Source organism: Aethalodelphis obliquidens, unplaced genomic scaffold (assembly GCF_003676395.1).
Source record: "Aethalodelphis obliquidens isolate GAN/ISIS:26980383/991018 unplaced genomic scaffold, ASM367639v1 scaffold11, whole genome shotgun sequence".
In the NCBI taxonomy this organism is placed as follows: domain Eukaryota; kingdom Metazoa; phylum Chordata; class Mammalia; order Artiodactyla; family Delphinidae; genus Aethalodelphis; species Aethalodelphis obliquidens.
The window spans coordinates 19,966,860-19,988,424 of record NW_020837955.1 but is presented as its reverse complement, the minus strand read 5'-3'; the positions used below and the strand labels follow the sequence as shown (position 1 = coordinate 19,988,424).

The 21,565-nt window shown below is 43.9% G+C and overlaps 1 protein-coding gene across 16 annotated transcripts in view; it reads right to left on the bottom strand.

Annotated features, from left to right (window-relative positions):
- WBP1L (WW domain binding protein 1 like) overlaps nt 1-21,565 on the bottom strand; it is a 68,042-nt gene that overhangs the window by 41,247 nt on the left and 5,230 nt on the right. For 2 of the 16 annotated variants that reach the window (XM_027112470.1, XM_027112468.1), the window contains exons 1-2: nt 17,557-17,719; nt 10,391-10,442 (exon numbers count right to left, since the gene is read on the bottom strand). The exons of 1 other annotated variant lie outside the window; for it this stretch is intronic. Coding sequence is in view for 10 of the 15 variants with exons in the window: in XM_027112453.1 (XP_026968254.1) it covers nt 9,565-9,598; nt 10,391-10,442; nt 10,536-10,590 (141 nt within the window). In the remaining 5 variants the exon portion in view is untranslated. Of the gene's footprint in view, nt 1-4,672; nt 4,735-6,264; nt 6,310-9,564; nt 9,599-10,390; nt 10,443-10,535; nt 10,757-10,956; nt 11,776-17,556; nt 17,720-21,565 lie in introns of those variants that run through there. 13 more of the 16 variants (XM_027112467.1, XM_027112462.1, XM_027112453.1 and 10 more) reach the window with 13 other exon arrangements.

Here is a 21,565-nt window from a genome sequence, read left to right as displayed (position 1 = left end):
GTTCTACAAGTCACAGGGCTTGTTTCTTCTACAAGGCATCCATGAAAACCTGTGGATGCTCTCTTGCTATTGTACTGAGTCTTCCCAGAAGTTGTCTGGGCAAACAGCCCTCAATTGCAATCACTTGCTAAACATCAAATGATACATTTCAGAGAGGGAGGATCTTAACCTACGCTGATATCTCATATTTTACAGATGAAAAACATGAGCTTCAGTGACGTTAGGTAATCATTCAAGGACACTCAGCTAGTAAGCAGTGGAGCCAGCATTACAACCAGGTCTGTGTGGCTCCAGAATGGCTTGAACACGCATGGAGACAGTATTTTGATATTATACCCGTCACTTCCCCCTCTTCTGTGACATGACAGTCACAGTCGCATCCAGCCACCCAGGATATACCATGGAGATGAGAAGGATGCAACACTGGATGAACTGGTCTGGCCCTGGAGGACTGATTTATTCGATTACACAGTTAGAGAGAAAAGACAGCAGACACAGAGACAAACGTAGGCACCCTACAACAAATGGGAGGGGAGGAGTAGAGGCAGTAAATGCACGAAGGGCTTGAAGAAAGGAAGCTATTGAGGGATAAAATGGCCAAAGAAAGTTTTACCAAGAGATGGCTAACTAAAAATCATGTAGGGTTTGCGGGGAGAAGGTGAACACATTAAGCAGGGCCAAGCATGACTGAAAGCATGGAAACAAGGGCACACGGGGCATCTGAGAAAGGCAGACGATGGGCAAAGATCAGCTGGAGGTACAATGCATACATGTGTGTATTTACTGAGTACCTGTAACCAGCATACCTTTTCTTTCTGATGACTACTACTAAAATATGATAAATCTTGAAGTGGACTTTGTGGGGGGGATGTGGGAGGTGGAGAGAAGACATCCATGGCAATGGTACAGCCTTAGCCCTTTAAAAAGAGAGAAAAATCCTGGTGGCGCAGTGGTTAAGAATCCGCCTGCCAATGCAGGGAACACGGGTTCGAGCCCTGGTCCGGAAGATCTCACATGCCGCTGAGCAACTAAGCCCGTGTGCCACAACTACTAAGCCTGCGCTCTGGAGCCCGCGAGCCACAACTAGGTGCCCACGCACTGCAACTACTGAAGCTCACGTGCCTAGAGCCCGTGCTCCACAACAAGAGAAGCCACCACAGTGAGAAGCCCTCGCACTGCAGCAAAGAGTAGCCCCCGCTCGCTGCAACTAGAGAAAGCCCGTGCGCAGCAATGAAGACCCAACACAGCCAAAAATAAATAAAATAAAATATATATATAGAAATAGCTCATAAACAATCACAACAAATAAACTTTAAAAAAACTTTTTAAAATAAAAAGAGAGAAAAATCAAAGTAGCGGAAGCTGAAACCAGTTTACAACAGCTTCCTAAGGCTTCTGCCTCTTGCTTCTCTGCCCCCTAACAAGAAAATCCTTTCCCGCTGACAATCAATCACCCCTCTGATATTTATCACCTTCGTGGATAAACATTTACTGCCCTCTCTGGAGAGTCCAGGGGTCTCCGAAACTCACCACTGACAGGGGGCTGTCACTGATGGTTAGTGTGCTGTTGCTGGATCGGCAACTTCAGCTTTACCAAGTACAACAGCAGCCTTGTTTGTTTTTATACCAAAATGCTAGGTTCATTTTTCCTGCCCTGAAAACAGTTCACCAAACTGTCAAGTAGCCAAGAATTACACGAAAATCAGCAAGCTACAACTCAGGGCTGTCCCCAGAAACATTTCATGTCTCCTCACAAATTGCTCTCTAAACCAAAGATCGGAATAAGAAAAAAAGGGGGGGGGGACCTAGGTCACACCAACTACATGATACACTCTCACATGTAACTTGGAAAGAGAATTCCATTTAGGAAAATTAGTCTTCAAGGTCCCCACTAAATCTGATTTCATCTTTCACTTATATTTAAATTTAGGGCAGGGTAGAGAGAGACTCCACTTTTGGTGCAATGGTGGTAGGCCCAAGGAAAGGGCTAACATCATGGTCATTTTATTAAAGGTACCTCAACTCTAAGTCCCTGGAAGCAGCTCCGGGCCCCCTGGATGCAAAGCCATAAGAGCAAGTGTGCACACTCTCCAGCGAGAGATCATCTTGGTTGTGATTTTATAGGAAAATCCACTCTTTTTTTTTTAACATCTTTATTGGAGTATAATTGCTTTACAATGGTTAGTTTCTGCTTTATAACGAAGTGAATCAGCTATACATATACATATATCCCCATATCTCCTCCCTCTTGCATCTCCCTCCCACCCTCCCTATCCCACCCCTCTAGGTGGTCACAAAACAGGGAGCTGATCTCCCTGTGCTATGCGGCTGCTTCCCACTAGCTATCTATTTTACATTTGGTAGTACCACTCCCTTTTTCACGTGCTCATAAATTCAGCAAAGTTATTTAATCTCAGGCCTATCTCCTCTTCTATAGTATAAGCAACTTAAGGGCAAGATGGGTAACTTTCATTTCTGGGTCCCTCACAATACCAAGTAATGCCTCACACAAAGCAGGCCCTCAAGAAAAACTGGTTACATGGATGAAGAGAATTGATGACTAAAGAGAAGATGGTAAAAATGAAGCTAATGCACCTAAATCCCCAAACATTTGGGCAGGTGACTTTTTCTGGTCACAGAAACCTGAAAAACAGCTAAGAGATAAGGAGTGCACCTGGATGGTACTATGAGCTCAGGAGGCTTGATGAAGGGATTGCGAAACCCTCTGGCTATCTAATTTCTCAGCTGAGGAATTTAAAGCACTTAAGCCATCTCAAAAGCAAAACTGCCTTCCTCCAGGCAGAGCTGGGACGTGATCTAACGCCCCCATGACAGTTTTTCCTTTATGGGGAATGGGATGAAGCGGCTTCTGGTTTTGCCTCCCGTTCACCAGAAACTCCATTAGCAACACCTGGAAGTTGCCTTTTTTGCTTAAAGGATTGTGAAACTTAATAAGCCCCTAGTTGGGGGCTTCCCTGGTGGCAGAGAGGTTGAGAGTCCGCCTGCCGATGCAGGGGACACGGGTTCGTGCCCCGGTCCGGGAAGATCCCACATGCCGCGGAGCGGCTGGGCCCATGAGCCATGGCCACTGAGCCTGCGTGTCCGGAGCCTGTGCTCTGCAATGCGAGAGGCCACAACAGTTGAGAGGCCCGCAAAAAAAAAAAAAAAAAAAAAAAAAAGGCCTAGTTGGAAACACAGCTCCTGGCACTAGGCCTTCCCTCAGTTCCTGGATCTTATGTATATCAAATACTACCTCCTCCTTCCTTAGGCTGTTCGGTAACCAAATCTACTCCAGGTCTAAGATTTCATGGTCAAAAATACCAGCGGAAAACTTTATGAAAACTTATCCCTCCCATAAGCTGTAGGGAGTGGGGAAACTTCTGGAACATGCACGTCCACACCCCAAGTAAAATGATGACTGAAGGTGGTGAAACTGGAGAGGGAATCACACCAGATGCAGGGATGCTGGACCTTCCGTCACATTACACCCAACCACGGGCCACACCTGAACCCTGGATTCCCAGGCCGCAGAGAGTGAGGCAACACAGGATGACAGCACTTGCAAAAACACGTTGACCCGGAGTCCAAATCGTGAAGAAAGCACTACAGCAACGCAGAAGTGGACAGGAAGACCCTACTCTATAAGTAGAAAACTTAGGGGGAAAACGCTGGAAGGCCTTTGAGAAAGCATCCCCCATCACAGCAAGAAGTCAGCACAAGTCACTCTCCCTCCCTGAAAAGAAGTAGCAGGTGCCAATATCTGATATTTTATATCCAACATTCCAAAGTCCTTCACTTTTCTCAAGATGCACCTTCTTGGCAAGATGTGCTATTATTGAGAATTACATTTTTTTTTTCGGCCACACCATGCAGCTTGTGGGATCTTAGTTCCCCGACCAGGGACTGAACCCAGGCCCTCCAAAGTAGGAGCACAGGGTCCTAACCACTGGACTACCAGGGAATTCCCAGTGTTATAGAAAAGGTGGCACTAACCAATGAGAGACACAATAAAGCATCATCCTTGCAGAGATCTCAGGTTTATAAACTACTTTCATATCCCTTTTCATTGTTCCTTATATCAGCTGGTGATAGGGCCAGGCAGTTACCATCCCCACTTGCCGGGCAGTACACTGGTCTGGAGTATGAGTTGACCTAGGACTAGACCTAGGGTTTCTGACTGAAGAGGCAGAGGTCTTCCCATGGAACCCCAGTAATTGACTGCCTAGGGGCAGATTTTCCTTTAAGCTAGACTCTGTCAGGGCTCTGGCACTCTACCATGCTACCACCTATTCTCATGACCCCGGGCCAATTACTTCACCTCTCTGAGCCTTCAGTACTTTTATCAGCATCACCCAGAGACTGCTCCGAGGCAGCCATTTCTGCGATAAGAGGCTCACATGGTTAAAGAAGTTTACCGACCCTTTTGGAGATTCACGATGCCTGTGTTTTACGGTTAAGCCTCTGAAGGGTCCCACAATTAAGAAGCCTGTTCAACCCTAAATCTCCTACATTTCGAACAGCACGGCCTCTCTTACCAAACATCTGTTCATAGCATCATTATCCCTACAGTGTCTTTCTTTGCCTCCAAATTCTATGTTCCACCTCTCCCTCAGCAGCATTGCTCATTAGCCATGAGACACCCCCCCACCCCCACCCCCCGCCAATACTGTACCTTGAGGGTGGGCATGGTCAGCCAGACACGGGATGGGGACACCCAGCCTAGGCCCTGGAGAGCTGAAAGAGAAGATACGCAAACAGGGTCTCCTCATTTTCCTAGGTTTCTCTGAACATTTGTGCAATCTCAGATAAGAACAGGATTTTTCCAAAAATTCTCCCTACACTAGAAATTGAGGGCAAAAGTCATAAGTTAATCTTTCACTTTATATACTGGGAAGAGGTTGGAAATGGATATGTGTCCAAAAAAAAAAAAGTTTTGAGAGGGAAAAAGGGGGGAGCGGGCTGCTATGATTAAAGCTTCACCACTAGATCTGTTCAAGTAAAAAAGAAAAAGCTGTGGTTGGAAGAGCACTTTTGATACTCATAGGATTGAAGCGTGTCACTGGGGAGTAACTTTTTTAAAGTAGTGTGACACAGGGTTAATTACTCACGAAAACTGAAGAACTATCATAATTAGCTGAATTTTCTAATAGTATTTTTACCCCTAGATCCAAATTAAATTCTCACACACAAGATCCTCTCCTGTAACATTAAGGAATTATTGTCAATTTTTTTTTTTTTTTTTTTTTTTGCGGTACGCGGGTCTCTCACTGTTGTGGCCTCTCCCGTTGCGGAGCACAGGTCCGGATGTCCAGGCTCAGCGGCCATGGCTCACGGGCCCAGCCTCTCCACGCCATGTGGGATCTTCCCAGACCAGGGCACGAACCCATATCCCCTGCATCGGCAGGCAGACTCTCAACCACTGTGCCACCAGGGAAGCCCTATTGTCAATTTTTTAGGGTGTGATATGGGAGAGTGGTTATGTTCGGGAACATAGTCCTTTTATCTTTTAGAGATTCAAACAGAACTATTTATGGTTGAGATGATATGAAGTCTGAAATCTGCTTCAAAATAATTTCACTAGGGATAAATGGAAGTGAAAGTGGATACAGTATAGATAAAACAAGACTGGCCAAGACACTAAATCGCTGAGGTTGGGAGATGGGTACATGCTGGTTCATTATACCATTCTCTTTTTTTTGGTAAATGTTTAAAATACTCCATAATAAAAAAAAAATTAAAGGATTCTATTCTGAATAAAGTCCATTTTTGACCCTAAATAATATTAAGTTTTACAGAGCCCTTAAAACAAATAGGGAACACCAAAAGCTCAAGCAACAAAAGAAAAACACAGATAAACTGGAATTCATCAAAATTAAAAACAGTTGTACTTCAAAGGACACCATCAAGAAAGTGAAAAAAAAGACAGATTGGGAGGAAATATTTGCAAATCATTTATCTGATAAGGGATTCATATACGTCTCTTAACTGTGAGACTCTTCCGAGGCTTAACCGTAAAGCATGTGCATCATGAATCTCCACGAGAAATGGTAGACTTCTGGGACCACGAGGGCCTCTTCCTCTTACAGCAGAAAGGCTGCCTCGGACCCGTCTCTGGGAGATGCTGATAGAAGTAATGAAGGCTCAGAGAGGTAAAGTAATTGGTCCAGGGTCATGAGAAGAGATGTTAGCATGGCTAGGTCTAGAGTGCCAGAGCTCTGACAAAGTCTAGTTTAAAGGAAAACCTCCCCTTGGACAGTCACTCACTGGGATTCCGTGGGAAGACCACTGTCCTGTCAGTCAGATAAGGGCCTTTAAAACAAACAAAGGATTGAATAGGCATTTCTCCAAAGAATATATACAAATGGCCAGTAAGAACACAAAAAGGGGACTCCCCTGGCAGTCCAGTGGTTAAGACTCTGAGCTTCCAATGCAGGGGGCAGGGGTTCAATCCCTGGTCGGGGAACTAAGATCCTACGTGCCGCATGGCATGGCCAATAAAACCAAAAAACAAACAAACAAACCAAAAAAAAAAAAAAAACCCACCAAAAAACAAACAAAAAAAGAACACAAAAAGATGTTCAACATTACTAGTTATTAGAGAAATACAAATCAAAACCACAGTGGGATACTACTTCACACCCACTAGGATGGTTATGATTTTTAAAAAGACAGTATTGACGAGGATGTGGAGAAACTGAAACCCTCATACATTGCTAGCGGAGATATATAATGGTGCAGCCACTATGGAAAACAGTCTGGCAGTTCCTCAAAAGTTAAACATAGAGTGACGATATGACCCAGCAATTCTACTTCTAAGCGTATACTCATGAGAATGAAAACATATGTCCACTCAAAAACTGTATATTCATGTTCAAAGCAGCATTATTCATAATAGCCCCAAAGTGAAAAAAGCCCAAATATCCATCAATTGAGGACTAAATGTGTTACAACCAGACAGAGGAATATTTATCGGCCATAAAAAGGAATGACATAGTGATACATGTTACAACATGGATGAACCTTGAAAATACTATGCTAAGTGAAAGAAGGCACTCACAAAATAGCACATGGTATATGATTCCATTTACATGAAATGTCCATAATGGACAGAGACAGAAAGCAGATTATTGGTTGCCAGCGACTTGGGGGATGGGGCAGGGAGAGGGGGAATGACTGCTGATACGGCATTTCTTTTGGGGGTGATGAAAACATTCTGAAATTACCTAGTGGTGAGGTGGTCCAAACTTGTGAATACACTAAAACCCACTAAATTGTATACTCTAAAAGAGTGAATTTTATGGTATGTGAATTATATCTCAATAAAGCTGTATTACAAAAAAGAAAAAAAAAAGCCTCAGAAACCATCCTCACCTCAGAACAGGAAGTACCAAATGGAGGTTGGGGACAGGTGTCAAGAAGCCCGAGGGAGTCCCTCAGCTCGGTACAGTCCACTGTGTGCTGAGAGCAGACAGATCTGCGTGTGGCAGCACTGTGGTCAGAATGAACGACTAACCACAACCCCCCACTCTTTTCCTCACTCAAGAGGCTGCAGTGGTGCGTGTATCAGAAAAATAGCATATATCCTAACTTACCTGCTCTAAGAATAAATAATTTCATATCTTATTATTAGAAAATAGTTGTTGAAAAAACACCTCTCATCTGATCACCAAGGCTGATGATATGGAAAGTGATTCACGTGCATTTTGGACAAGGAGTGAACCAAAATATATTCTTAAATTCCTCCACTGAAAACAAACCTTGGGTCAGTAAGGGAAGAGGGAAGTCTTAAAGTTCCCCAGAGCTAAAATAATTAATAACAACAACAACAACAAAGGCTAACATTTGCCAAGTAATTACTATGTGGCAGGCACTGCTCTAAGTGCTTTACAAGTATTAATTCAGTTAACCCTCACAATAACCCTACAGGCTAGGCGCTATTAACCCATTTTACAGATGAGGATACTGAGTTAACTAACTAGTCCAAGGTTATATGGAGGCAGTCTGGCTCCAGAGTCTGCACTCTCAGCAATGCCACTTCCAGGCGTCTCTTCTGGGATGGCCACCACGGAGGGGTGGTAAGGTCGGGCATGAAATTAGACTTGTGTACCACACAGCAATTGGCCAACAGCTCCAGGCCACCTGCTTGACATCTTCCAGGGACCACAAACCACTTCCTTCAGCACATGGGCAGGCATTTCTACCCTCCTCTGGCTAGAGGCTCACTGCCCTTGTGTGAATCCTACTCCACAGCAAAGGGAGCAACCAGTTTGCAGACAGGGAGACTGGAAGCTAAGCCAATTAGAGACCTATAGGCTTTTGAGAAAGTAAACTGAAATGTTCCCCAGGTGCCCATGTTAAGAGTCAGAAGGCACATCTCCAAGGATATACAGAGGGTGCAGGTGAAGAAATGATGTTCACATGTGTGTGGGGAAGTGAGGCCTTGCATGCGCTACTGATGGGAATGTGAACTGATAAAGCCGTTTTGGGGAGCAATTTGGCACTATTGGCCCCAAATTCCAAATGTACATACCCTATAATCCCATAGTCCCCAGTTCCACTTCTAGGAACCTAGCAAACTGCAGAAAGAAATAAGTGCAACAATGTTCACTGCTGCACAGCTTGAAATGGCAATACCTTGGACACAATGTACGTTCATTTATGGAGGGGTAGTCAAATAAATCATGGTCTAAAGTAATTACAGGCATTAAAAAAAAATCAGAGGCATATATGCGATATGAAAAGAAGTCTACAATATATTAAGGTTTTAAAAAAGGTGCATGTTGTTAAAGTACTACATATAAATTATCCCATTTTTGCTTTAAAAACAAATAAAATAAAGAACCCTACCCATACCAACAACTTTATGTATTTTATATGTGTGTGGATGTAAGTTTATACATAGGAGTTATATTACTATATCTATAAATTTGCAGCATAAGCAGAAAAACCAAAAATACACAACAAACCACAAACTTTCACTTTTTCCTCTAAGTATTTTTGTATTTCTCTATTATTTACCATTGTTATGAGCGTGTGTTATTTTTGTGTAATTAAAAACTGATGTGAAAAGGTAAAAGGTACCTCAAAGCCCAAAGAAAGGCAGCAATCGGGTCTAAGAAAGGGATTGGAGAGACAGCCAGATTGGTCCTTATGAGAAATCAGGCCGGTGCAGGTGTTCCACTCCCAGCTCCCACCCACAGCAACAGCAGCAAGGGGATTTGCATAATTAAAGACAAGGGACTCAAGAAAAAAAGAAAGACGTACACAGGATGAACTTCTCACACTGTTCGACTCTATATTCAAGTCCCAAAGAGCTACCGTGCTCCAACATCCTAGTGTAGAAAGACAAATATTAACTTTCTCTCCCAAATAAACCACAAAAGTGTAAATCTGATCAATAAACTAAGCTATGGTGTTTTTCATTGTGTCTGTGTTTGGTTGGGTTTTGATACGATTGGAGTGAAACTGCCAGGTGGAATTTTAGATGAGGAAGATTAATTTTTAAACGGCGAACAAAAAGCAGTATGTACAATTTTGAAAAATATGATTATTTTCTCCACGCACCGCATTTTCTCCATGCACCGCGCGTGTCTCTGATCTGCAAGAATGTGTAACAAAACAGTGTTACAATGTAAGATCTGTCTTGCTCCATATTTAAAAATCAAAACAGAAATGTTTTGATAACTTCACTCTAGGATCCACCTTTCCAAACCACAAATATTCTTGTAACGTCTTACATTCACTCTCATCTCTTCCAAAACAAGTTTAAATTCTTTAAAACACCTAAGATGGTGAATCAAAACTGAGCCGTGGCTCTATGAGGGTGATGACGGCACCAGGAACAGAAGATACACAGCTCACCTGCTTTCCCACAGAAAAAAGTATGGAAAGATGAAAACCAAAAGTAAATAAATCCAGCTATGGGAATGTAGCTGAGTAAGCGAAAGTATCCCCCAAACCCCAAAAACCCCATCCAGGCAAGACTGACAAGTCTGAGAGGATGACCTATTTTAATTCCCACACTGGGAAAGCCCAGAATTGTATCAACAAGCTGCAGAATTCAATAGAATGAGACTTGTTTCCCTTTTCTTTACCTCCCATGTTGCAATGTTCTGGATTTATTTGTATTTCTTTGTTTGTGGTTTCCACATTTGCATGTGGGTTTTTGGCCAGACTTTGCTCCACCTAGTGGAACTTCAAAGGATGGGCCAAAAGGGAGGTGCCCACTGGCAGACCTCAGCCTGTTGTATGCAGCTGAGTGGACAGGTCACCAAGACCCGCTGTCACCGTTCCCTGTCACCCAGTGGCTGCTCTGTCTGTGTGGTTATAGTGGGGTCGGTGGCCCCAGCAGGGCCCACAGTTGGGGTGGTAGGGCAAGGAATGAACCCACCTGGTCATTGCTCCACCTGGTCCTGATGGTCCCTCAAACGTCAGTCCAGCAACTTAAGGCAAGAAAGAAAGAGGCCCTCAGGTGTACGGATGGCCAGGCATTCAAAAGGCTGTTGGAATTCTGAATCCAAAGCCATCTAACTTACCCACAGCACCCACAGAGTAGCCAGCTTGTGCCCAGCACCCAGAGATGAGGGACATCCTGGACCTGGAAGAGAGGGCTCTCCTCCAGACACAGCTCTGGTAAAGTCCAGGACCATCAGCTTCCCTCGTGGCGACCTGGGAACATCTAACGGTTTCTGCAGGCTGAGCGTGCGTGAGAACAAACTAACATTCGTGAGGCCGAAAATGAGAGGAGAGCCAAGATCTGGAATGAGGAAAGGAAAAAGTTCTAAGAACATGACTCAGTTCAGATTGGTGGTGGGACCATGGAGGACACAGAAAAGAAAGTGACTGGCCCTCAGGCTTCCACTGGGATGAAGACAAACGTTCTTAAAGTGAAACCACAAAGGCAGACCAAAGTGAGAGGAAAGAAGGTTTAAGATGGGGTGACTTAGGGAGGCTCACCTGCTTACTGAACCACAGACTAAAAAAATGTGCTTTTGTCAAAACAGTTGATGTTGGCTGACGATGATGAGCTGACTGGTAACACATGTCAGCAAATCTGAGAGACATCAGGATTCAGGACACTAAAGCTTTAAACTGTCCCACCTGAAATTTGTCATCAGAGCTTATTTCACACACATCTTTTCATAGGAAGGCTGACCTCAAATCCCACGATACTGGTCAGGAGCTGGTAAGGGGATAGCAAGTACCACACAAGGGTTTCTCCACCTTGGCGCTACTGACATTTTGGGGAGGACAATTCTTTGTTGTGGGGGACTACCCTGAGGACATTTAGCAGCACCCCTGGCCTTCATACAACAGATGCCAGTAGTGCTCCTGAGTTACGACAATCAAAAATGTTTCCAGACACTGACAAATGTCCTCAGGCAGGGGCAAAATTGTCTCCAATTGAGAACCACTATTCTACATAGGTTCACCATGAAGAGTTACCTACATAGGTAAAGGATCACAGGGACAAACCTAAACTCAGATATAGAACAGCATCAAGGAAGTCACTTCCAAACTCCCCAAATCTCAGTTTCTGAACCTAGTTTGAGAGTTGACACTAACTTACCAACCACAATGCACTCTTGCGGATCACCAATAAGAATAGCAGTGATAAGTATTATTATATTTAATAACCATGAAGTATATTCCAAAAGCTTTACATATATATCTTTCAGGTCCCAACAAACCTATAAAGTACGTGCTACTTTTATTTATTTATTTATTTACTTATTTATTTAGGCTGCGTTGGGTCTTCATTGCTGCGTTCAGGCTTTCTCTAGTTGCGGCAAGTGGGGGCTACTCTTTGTTGTGGCGCATCAGGCTTCTCTAGGCGGTGGCTTCTCTTGCTGCGGAGCATGGGTTCTAGGTGTGCGGGCTTCAGTATTTGTGGCATGTGGGCTCTGTAGTTGTGGCTCGTGGGCTCTAGAGCACTGGCTCAGTAGTTGCGGTGCACAGGCTCAGTTGCTCCGCGGCATGTGGGATCTTCCCAGACCAGGGCTCGAATCCATGTCCCCTGCATTGGCAGGTGGATTCTTAACAACTGCACCACCAGGGAAGTCCCTAAAGTATGTGCTATTATTATTCCCATTTTATAGATGAGGAAACTGAGGCACAAAGAGGTTAAAGTAACTTGCTCAAGGATAGTAAGTGGAAGAATCAAGTTTGGAACTCAGGTAATCTGCCCCCAGAGCCCATGACCTCACCACTACATTAGACTATATTCCACCTCCACACTGGAAAACTGTTAGATCTACATTGTCTAACAGGTAGTCAGTAGTCACATGTAGCTATTTACTTTAAACTAAAAACTGAATATCATACCACTTTGGAAAACAGTCTGGCAGTTCCTCAAAAGGTTACACATAGAGTTATCATATGACCCAGCAATTCCACCATTAGGTATATATCCAAGAGAAATGAAAACATATATGTGTACACAAAAACTTGTACACACATGTCCATAGCAGCATTATTCACAATAGCCCAAAAGGGAACACAGCTCAAATGTCCATCAACTGATGAATGGATAAATAAAATGTGGTACATTCATGCAACTGAATATTAACCGGCCATAAAAAGGAATGAAATACTGATACATGTGATGATACACAAATACATCAACATGGAAGAATCTTGAAAACATTATGCTAAGTGAAAGAAGCCAGTTACAAAGGACCACATGGTGTATGATTCCATTTATACAGAATGTCCAGAATGGGCAAATCCAAAGAGACAGAAAGTAAATTAGTGATTGCAGGGGCTGGGGGAGGAGGGGGTGTAATGGGGAAGGGCTGCTAATGGCTATGGGGTTTCTTTGTGGGGTGATGAAAATGTTCTAAAATCAGATAGTGGTGATGGTCACACAACCCTCTGACTCACTAAAAAAACATTTTCTGTACACTTTAAGAGGATGAATCTTTTGGCATGTGAATTATAACTCAATAAAGGTGATACAAAAAATTAAATGCCATTAAAAATTCAGTTCCAGGACTTCCCTGGTGATCCAGTGGTTAAGAATCCGCCTTCCAATGCAGGGGACGTGGGTTCAATCCCTGGTCGGGGAACTAAGATCCCACATGCCAAGGGGCTACTACTGAGCCCACACACCACAACTAGAGAGAAGCCCACGTGCAGCAAGGAAGAGCCCAGCACCGCAACAAACGATCCTGCATGTTGCAATAAGACCTGACGCAGCCAAAAATTAATTAATTAAAAATTCGGTTCCTTAGTTATCCTAGCCACATTTCAAGGACTCAATAGCCACATGTGGCTACGTGGCTACAAAATGGACAGCACAGATATAGATGATTTCCAACATCACAGGAAGTTCTACTGTCAGCAGAATTTCGACAAATGGATAAAAGCCCTCCTTATCGTCTAATTGCAGCTCACCTTTCAAGTCTCAAGCTATTCCCACAGTCCTCTGCACACCCACAGGCAAAGCTTCCACCACAGACTATGTGCCACTTCTAAAAGCTCCATTTTCACTCTTTCATGCCGGAATAAACTTTCCCCCTTCCTAGTCCACAGACATCCTACCTATCCTTATCAACCTTGAAAGCCCTGTCCAAATGCCTCTCCCTCTATGAAACCTTCCCTAAATCCCCACCTTCCCCCAGCCCTAGCCATTGTTCCCACCATCCTTTGCTTGCACTTCCATTACAGCGCTGATCCCTCCAGATTACATATCAGTGGATATTATCTGTCTTTCCCACAGGATTATTAGCTCCTTGAGGACAGGGATTCTGCTACTTATTTGAGGGTTCCCAGTGCCTAGGAATAATAATAGCCTGCTGCAAAGAATGAACATTTTGGTAAACGTTTGTTGGATTCTACTCAAAGGATTTACAGCAACTCATGGTGTTAACTTTAGACAATTGCTCACTTTGGTGTATAAAACAGACTAAGAAAGTGAAAGAAAGAGGGTAAGAATCTGAAAGTCTCATATCCCACTATTCTACAAGGAATAAGGGTGGTCACACTGAAATGCCATATTTAGGAAAGAAGAGTGGAGCAGGGCTTCTGGACTGAAAACTGGGGCAATGGAGGAGAGTAAAGGTGGGGCGGAAGGGGTATACTATTGGAGGGTGTGAGGGGAAGAAAAAATATCATGAACCAGGGCCCCCTTCCAACTCAAAGTTTTAAGCATGGAAGAGGAAGGGCAAGGACTGCATCTCTACAGATCTGTGCCCAGCCCATCGGCTGGATCACTTTATTGAAAAAGACATTTCTCCTAAAACTTTACTTTAAATACTACAGTCAGATTTTTCTGTTGAATCTAACCAACAAGAGAAAGAAAGAAACTCCGCATATCCCATCATAATTTAACTGGAAGAGACAAATGCCAAGGCCTTACTGTTTGGAGACTCTATTGCTTTTTTATTCTCTATGGATTCAAGGAATCACATCTGAGTTGCAATGACCCATAGGAGAATTAAGTCTAAGTTCCTAATCACAGAATGGAGTTAAACTGATGAAATTATTTGGGTCAGGATGGCAAGAAAACTGTTCTAGTGCAGAGCTGGAACCAGGGAAAGCAAGCTGCCTAATATCATATATTTGATATTAAATGCATGTGTAAAAAAAAGATTGTATTATGAAAAAGAATATATGTATATACATACATATATACATATATATAAAACTGAATCACTTTGCTGTACACCAGAAATTAACACACTGTAAATTAACTATACTTTAATTAAAAAAAAAAAAGACTGGGCTTCCCTGGTGGCGCAGTGGTTGAGAGTCCGCCTGCCGATGCAGGGGACACGGGTTCGTGCCCAGGTCCGGGAAGATCCCACATGCCGCGGAGCGGATGGGTCCGTGAGCCATGGCCGCTGAGCCTGCGCATCCAGAGCCTGTGCTTTGCAACGGGAGAGGCCACAACAGTGAGAGGCCCGTGTACCACAAAAAAAAAAAAAAAAAGACTGTACTTGATAGAGACATTTCAAGGGAAAAAAATGCAGTGAGGTACCCATACAATTTTCAATACAGACGGAGTACAGAGAGTCCTCCTCAATTCGGAGCTAGCTAGAAGCCACTTGTTGAAATACGGACAGTGAGTACCTGAAGTACATCCTAAGCCAGAATGGTCTCTAAATTTTTTTTCCTTCACTGATTTCTGCAAGCCAAAAATCAACAAAAACAAAAACAAAACAAAATCTAAATTGACTAAATTGTGGCGGATTCAGAGTTAATAATTATAGAGTAACTTCCATTCCAAAGGTTAAAATTCAAAACACAATTCTCACTATAGATACTGAGACTCGGCTAGAGAAAGAGACAGGCTATGAGATGGGGTTAGGAGTGTTAGGGGGAAGGGGGTTAGAAGGAGAGAGCCTACTCATTTTAAAAACTTTCCCTTCTCTGCAGGAACTGTAACCACATAATAGCTGCTGGCCAGTGCTAGCATCCATTCAAATGGACCAAAGTACAAAAGCCACCCTGTCCCCCAAGTAAGTATCGGAAGTGCCAGAGAAATGATAACAAAACGGTCTGTGATCCACAAGCTGCAATTAGGGCATGACACTGAAGATCCCCACCCAAACCTTCTCTCCACGTCCCAGGCTTCCATGACCTGGAAAGGAACCTCCACTTTCCATCCTTCCTGCTAAAGAAATGGATCTGGTTCCCACCACTGCTCTCCAATGGGGAGATGTAGTCCACAGGCCCAGGGCACCCACCTCAAAAGGCTCCAAAGCCTGCACCATTCCTAAATCAACCCCCTAGCAATGTTAATTACTGGTTATTGGAAACAGCCTTTAAAGATACTTACAGAAAGGCGCAGGTGCAAAGGAAAAGCAACAGTTTGTTCTATATTTTATTCTCTCAACATCTATATCTTAGCTTTGTAACTTTTCTAATAAAGGAAATTTATTTCTCTTGCCACTTCATGATTTTAACTGAGAAAACAAAGAACCTCAACAAAGCCTAAAACAGAAGAGCCCCAGCCCTAGAAAAAGGAATGTACTGGGACAGAAAATGAGCTCTATTCCTTTCACATGTTATTTCCAATAAACATAAATATATTCTTTGGGAAAAGCAGATGATACGTCCACAGATAAATGAATAAACAAATTATGGAACACAACGGAGTATTATTCAGCCATAAAAAGGAATGAATTACATGCTACAACATGGATAAACCTTGAGAACATTATGCTAAGGGAGAGACACCAGATACAAAAGGTTAAAAAACAAAAAAAAAAGCCAGATACAAAAGGTATTGTAAGATTCCATTTATATGAAATATCCTCAACAGATAAATCCATAGACATGTAAAGCAGACTGGTGGTTGCCAAGGGCTGGGGGAAGGGGGAACAGGGAGGAACTGCTTGTACAGGGTTTTCTCCCCAGGTGATAAAATGTTTTGGAACTAGACAGAGGCAGTGGTTGCTCAATATTGCGAATGCACTAAACACCACTGAATTGTTCACTTTAAAATGGTTAAACGGCTTTAAACAGTTTATATAAAGTTCATCTCACCTGAAAAATTAATGTTTTAAATAGAGGATACTAATGGGCATAACATGATGCTCATAAACTCCTAGGAAAAAAGATAAGGCTTTTTGCTGGCATTCTGCTTCTACTTTTGACCACAACACAAAGTTCAAGTGCTAAGCTGTATAGAGTCTGCCATCTTGCTCTGTGTGTGTCTGTATAGGCCCTTCTGAAAAGACACTGAAGGGAACAGAAACTGAAGAAAATAGAATGGTAAAGCCTTGCCAAATGCAAGGAAGGGAAGGAGGGGTGATTCCCCCCTACTGCACCCCACCCAACCTGGCGCCAGGAGTAACGCTCCCATTTGGGTTTCGAAATGCCAGCGGCGCTAAAATCAGCACAAGCCACTTAGCAAGAAAAGCTGGGGTGCTCCATTTGTTGCCCGTATTGGCATCAGCACGACCCTTTGCTCAAAACCCGCAGCTGGCCCAGATCAGCATCAGTGACCGGCTCCCCAGGCCAGCCAACCTGATAGTAAGAGCTTGTTACAGCTCAAGTGTGCCCTGCTGCTGAGCGGTCCCAGTCTACTTCATCTCACTTGCCTTCCAAGAGTCCTGCCTCCAACACCAGTAAAAATGGGGCCAAGAGGCCCCTACAACTTTCCCAGGTCCAGCTTGAAATAGATATCCTCTCAGCCAGCCCCTCCTCCCTCTCAAGCCCGCTCAATAACCCACGTACCCCTACCCGCACAGACATACACGCGGCATCGCTGCTTTGGAGACCTGCTCCACTGGAGGACACGAATGCACCCCACATGACCCCGCTTGCGCCACTATCCAGTCACAGTCATGCCAGCCCACCTGACCTAACTGCCGTCTCAAAGGCCCCTCACTCTCTTGGCACCATGCCTCTGCCACCTCCGTGATACCAAAACCGTCACAGGTGTCCCTCAGCTAAACACCGACGCCCCCTTAGACCCTGTCCACTCCAGGCATGGGTGCCCCTCTCGGGACCCCGCAACTCTTGGCAACAACATTCCTTCAGCCCCCTCCAGCCAGGCCTCGACGCCCCCCAGGCCCCAGCCTGGCCCGGACACCCCCTCCCCCTTACCTGCGGGGGTTCAGCCCTGGCTGACAGGGGGCTGGGCAGCGCCTGGAGGAGCAGGAGCGCCATGCCACCCAGGAGCCTTCTCCTCTCCATCCCCCTCCTGCTCCTGCTCCTCCGCCACGGCGCCGCCACCTCCCTCCTCCTCCTCCCTCTCCTCCTCTTCCCTCTTCTTCCTTCTTCCCTTCTTTTCCTGTTTCACTCTCCCCTCCCGCTTCCGGCTCCGCTCCACCCCGCCCCAGCCCAAACGCCCTCCCAGACACTTGGATGGTTCTCCAATTCCAGCGCGTCATTGGCCCTTGCCCTTCGTCCATTGGTCAAGAAAGATGTCGATCAAATAGAAGTCCCGCCCCCTCGCGAAGACGGAAAACTGGAGAAATCCAGCCAATGGAAAGTAGGAGGAACCCGGGCCATCTTGAGTGCTACGAGGCGGCGTAAATGCGTCCCGCTGCGCAGAGAGTGGCGGAAGCAGCTCTGATCAGGGGCGGGGCCATCCAAGACGTGTGTTGAAAAGTCTAATTCTGGTGCCACCATCTTGAATGTGGCGGAAGTACTAGATTTCCACAGTTTAGCAAAGAAAAGGAAAGGGGTATGGTAATTCCAAAGGGTGTTGGAAAATAAGTTACTTTTGTAAAGTAACCTGGCACTCTTAAAAAAGACAACTGCAGAGACTTCCCTGGTGGTCCAGTGGTTAAGACTCCACGCTGCCAATGCAGGGGCCCCGGTTTGATCCCTGGTCAGGGACCCAGGATCCCACGTCCTGTGTGGGTGGCACTGCCAAAAAGTAAAAAGTAAAAACAGGGCTTCCCTGGTGGCGCAGTGGTTGAGAGTCCACCTGCCGATGCAGGGGACACGGGTTCATGCCCCGGTCCGGGAAGATCCCACATGCCGCGGAGCGGCTAGGCCCATAAGCCATGGCCGCTGAGCCAGCACGTCCGGAGCCTGTGCTCCGCAACGAGAGAGGCCACGACAGTGAGAGGCCCACATAACGCAAAAAAAAAAAAAAAAAAAAAAAAAAAGTAAAAACAAAAAAGACAACTGCAATCTAAAAAGCTTTTGATGTCTTTTGTCTTTAAGCACAGCCCCAGTACCAGAGTCCCTCTCAAACTGCTCAGGCAGTATCTTCGGTCACTTTGAATTCCTATGAGATAGTATCTTTACCTGAAGCACAGTGCTTTGTCACCCCAAGTTCGAGGGATGAAATTCTACTGACTCTTCCTCAGAAATAGCTCTGAAATCCACCCCCACTGCTTCAATCCATGTTCTCATTTTCTGGCTAAATACAAACGGTCTCCCTGCTGTCCTGCCAGTTGCTAATTCTTCCCTCTTGAATTTCTCTCACATGTCACAGCAGGGGTGTTCTACCACCTAAAACCAAATATTATCGTCTCAGGGCTTCCCCTCTCAAAATACTTCAACTACCTACAGGATTTATTGTCCAAACTTATCAATATGGTGGTCCTTTCTGCGTCCTCGTCCCTGCGTATTTTTTTTTCACACCTGCATACTTCTTTATCTCACCTACTGCCACTACATTTCCCACACATTCTGCTCACACCCAACAGTTAAGAGATCCCCAATGAACTGTGCTATACAATACATTTAACTTCGTTTACACATTACACATACAGTTTCCCGTTTAAAATTCCTAGTTCTCATCCCCTGGTTTCTTCTTCTGAATTCACATAACACTTATCACACAGTGTATCTAATCTACAATTTCTGCCTGCCTGACCCCTCCGACTAAATTTTTAGCTTTTTGTATGGCACACCAGGTCTTATTCATTTTTTAAACAAATCCCTACACCCTGTACATGGCCCAACCGTGAGCTCAATCAATATTGGGAAAATAAACGAACAGATGAAGAACTGCTGCAGAAAAGCCAGCTGCCTGTAGCTGCCAATTTCCCCTCAAAAACCCGCCAAAGCATTTTAGAGCCGAGCCCAGTCTAGCCCATAGCTGAACCCAAAGGAAGTTTGTTCTTGGCTTAAATGGTGGCAAAGTGGGAACCAGGTAAGAGTGAAAAAAATCGGTTCTGTCTCTGTCTTGATCCTGCTTTCCCAAGTGCTGCACAGGGTGACAAGTACTTTTGCCAGTCTTAAATGTCTTAGAATTTCATCCATTCCACAATCAAGCTCCCTAGGGGAGAATAAAAGATTGAGTATTAGGCAGGGGCCACATTATTTTCTTAGCACAGGGTCTCAATCCCGGCCTCAAGGAGTTGTAAGTCCTCTATATAAAAGCCAGGTATCACAGATAGCCAAAAAGCACATGAAAAGATGCTCAACATCATTAATTATTAGAGAAATGCAAATCAAAACTACAATGAGGGATCACCTCAGACCGGTCAGAATGGCCATCATCAAAAAAATCTACAAACTAGGGCTTCCCTGGTGTCGCAGTGGTTGAGAGTCCGCCTGCCGATACAGGGGACACGGGTTCGTGCCCCGGTCCGGGAAGATCCCACATGCCACGGAGCGGCTGGGCCCGTGAGCCATGGCCGCTGAGCCTGCGCGTCCGGAGCCTGTGCTCCGCAACGGGAGAGGCCACGACAGTGAGAGGCCTGCGTACCGAAAAAAAAAAAAAATCTACAAACTATAAATGCTGAAGAGGGTGTGGAGAAAAGGGAACCCTCCTAGACTGTTGGTGGGAATGTAATTTGGTACAGTCACTATGGAGAACAGTACCAAGGTTCCTTAGAAAACTAAAAATAGAACTACCATATGACCCAGCAATCCCACTACTGGGCACATACCCAAAGAAAACCATAATTTGAAAAGATACATGCACCCCAGTGTTCACTGCAGCACTATTTACAATAGCCAGGACATGGAAGCAACCTAAATGTCCATCAACAGAGGAATGCATAAAGAAGACGTGATATATATATATATATATCTATATATCTATATATATATAATGGAATATTACTCAGCCATGAAAAAGAACAAAACAATGCCATTTGCAGAAACATGGATGGACCTAGAGATTGTCATACTGAGTGAAGTCAGATATGGAAAGACAAATACCATATGACATAAAAATTTAATACCCATTAATGGAAGGCAACATAATCCAAATAGCCTTCAAGTTAACATACATAATGTCAAGCAGACAGTAAAAAATTACTAGATATGTACAGAAGCAGGAAAATATTATAATCAGGAAAAATTAGTTAACATAACTGACACCAAGATGATTTAGATAAATAAATAGCTACGAATAACTTTGTCAGCTATTGAAAGTATGTATGAATCTTGAAGGACAAGATAGATATAATAAGAAAACATCTGAGGAATCTCAGCAGAGAAAGGAAAACTAAAACAACCAAAAAAATCATTAGAAGTTCTGGAACTGAAAGTACAATAGCTGATATAAAAGAAAAAAAAAGTTCTGATGGGTTTAACACAAGAATGAAGATAAGAAAAAAAAAAGTTAATGAATTTGAAGGTAGATTATTTAAATTGATTTACTTTGAAGAACAGAAAGAAAAAATAAAAAGATTGAAGAACTTTACTATACCTCAGTGACTTTTGGGACAAAAACTAGGAAAAGAGCCCTCACCAGAAACCAGATTTGCTAGAACCTTGATTATGGACTTATAGCACATGAGAAAATACATGTCTCTTGTTCAAGCCACTCAAAAAAAAAAAAATACCATATGACATCGCTTATATGTGGAATCTAAAAAAAAAGAGTACAAATGAACAGAAGGGTACAAAACAGAAGTCAAGTCACAGATGTAGAAAACAAACTTATGGTTACCAGGGGATAAGGGGTGGGGAGGGATAAATTGGGAGCTTGGGATTGACGTGTACACACTACTATATATAAAATAGATAACTAATAAGAACCTACTGTATAGCACGGGGAACTCTACTCAATACTCTGTAATGGCCTATATGGGAAAAGAACCTAAAAAAAGAGTGGATATATGTATATCTAAAACTGATTCACTTTGCTGTACACCTGAAACTAATGCAACACTGTAAATCAACTATACTCCAAAAAAAA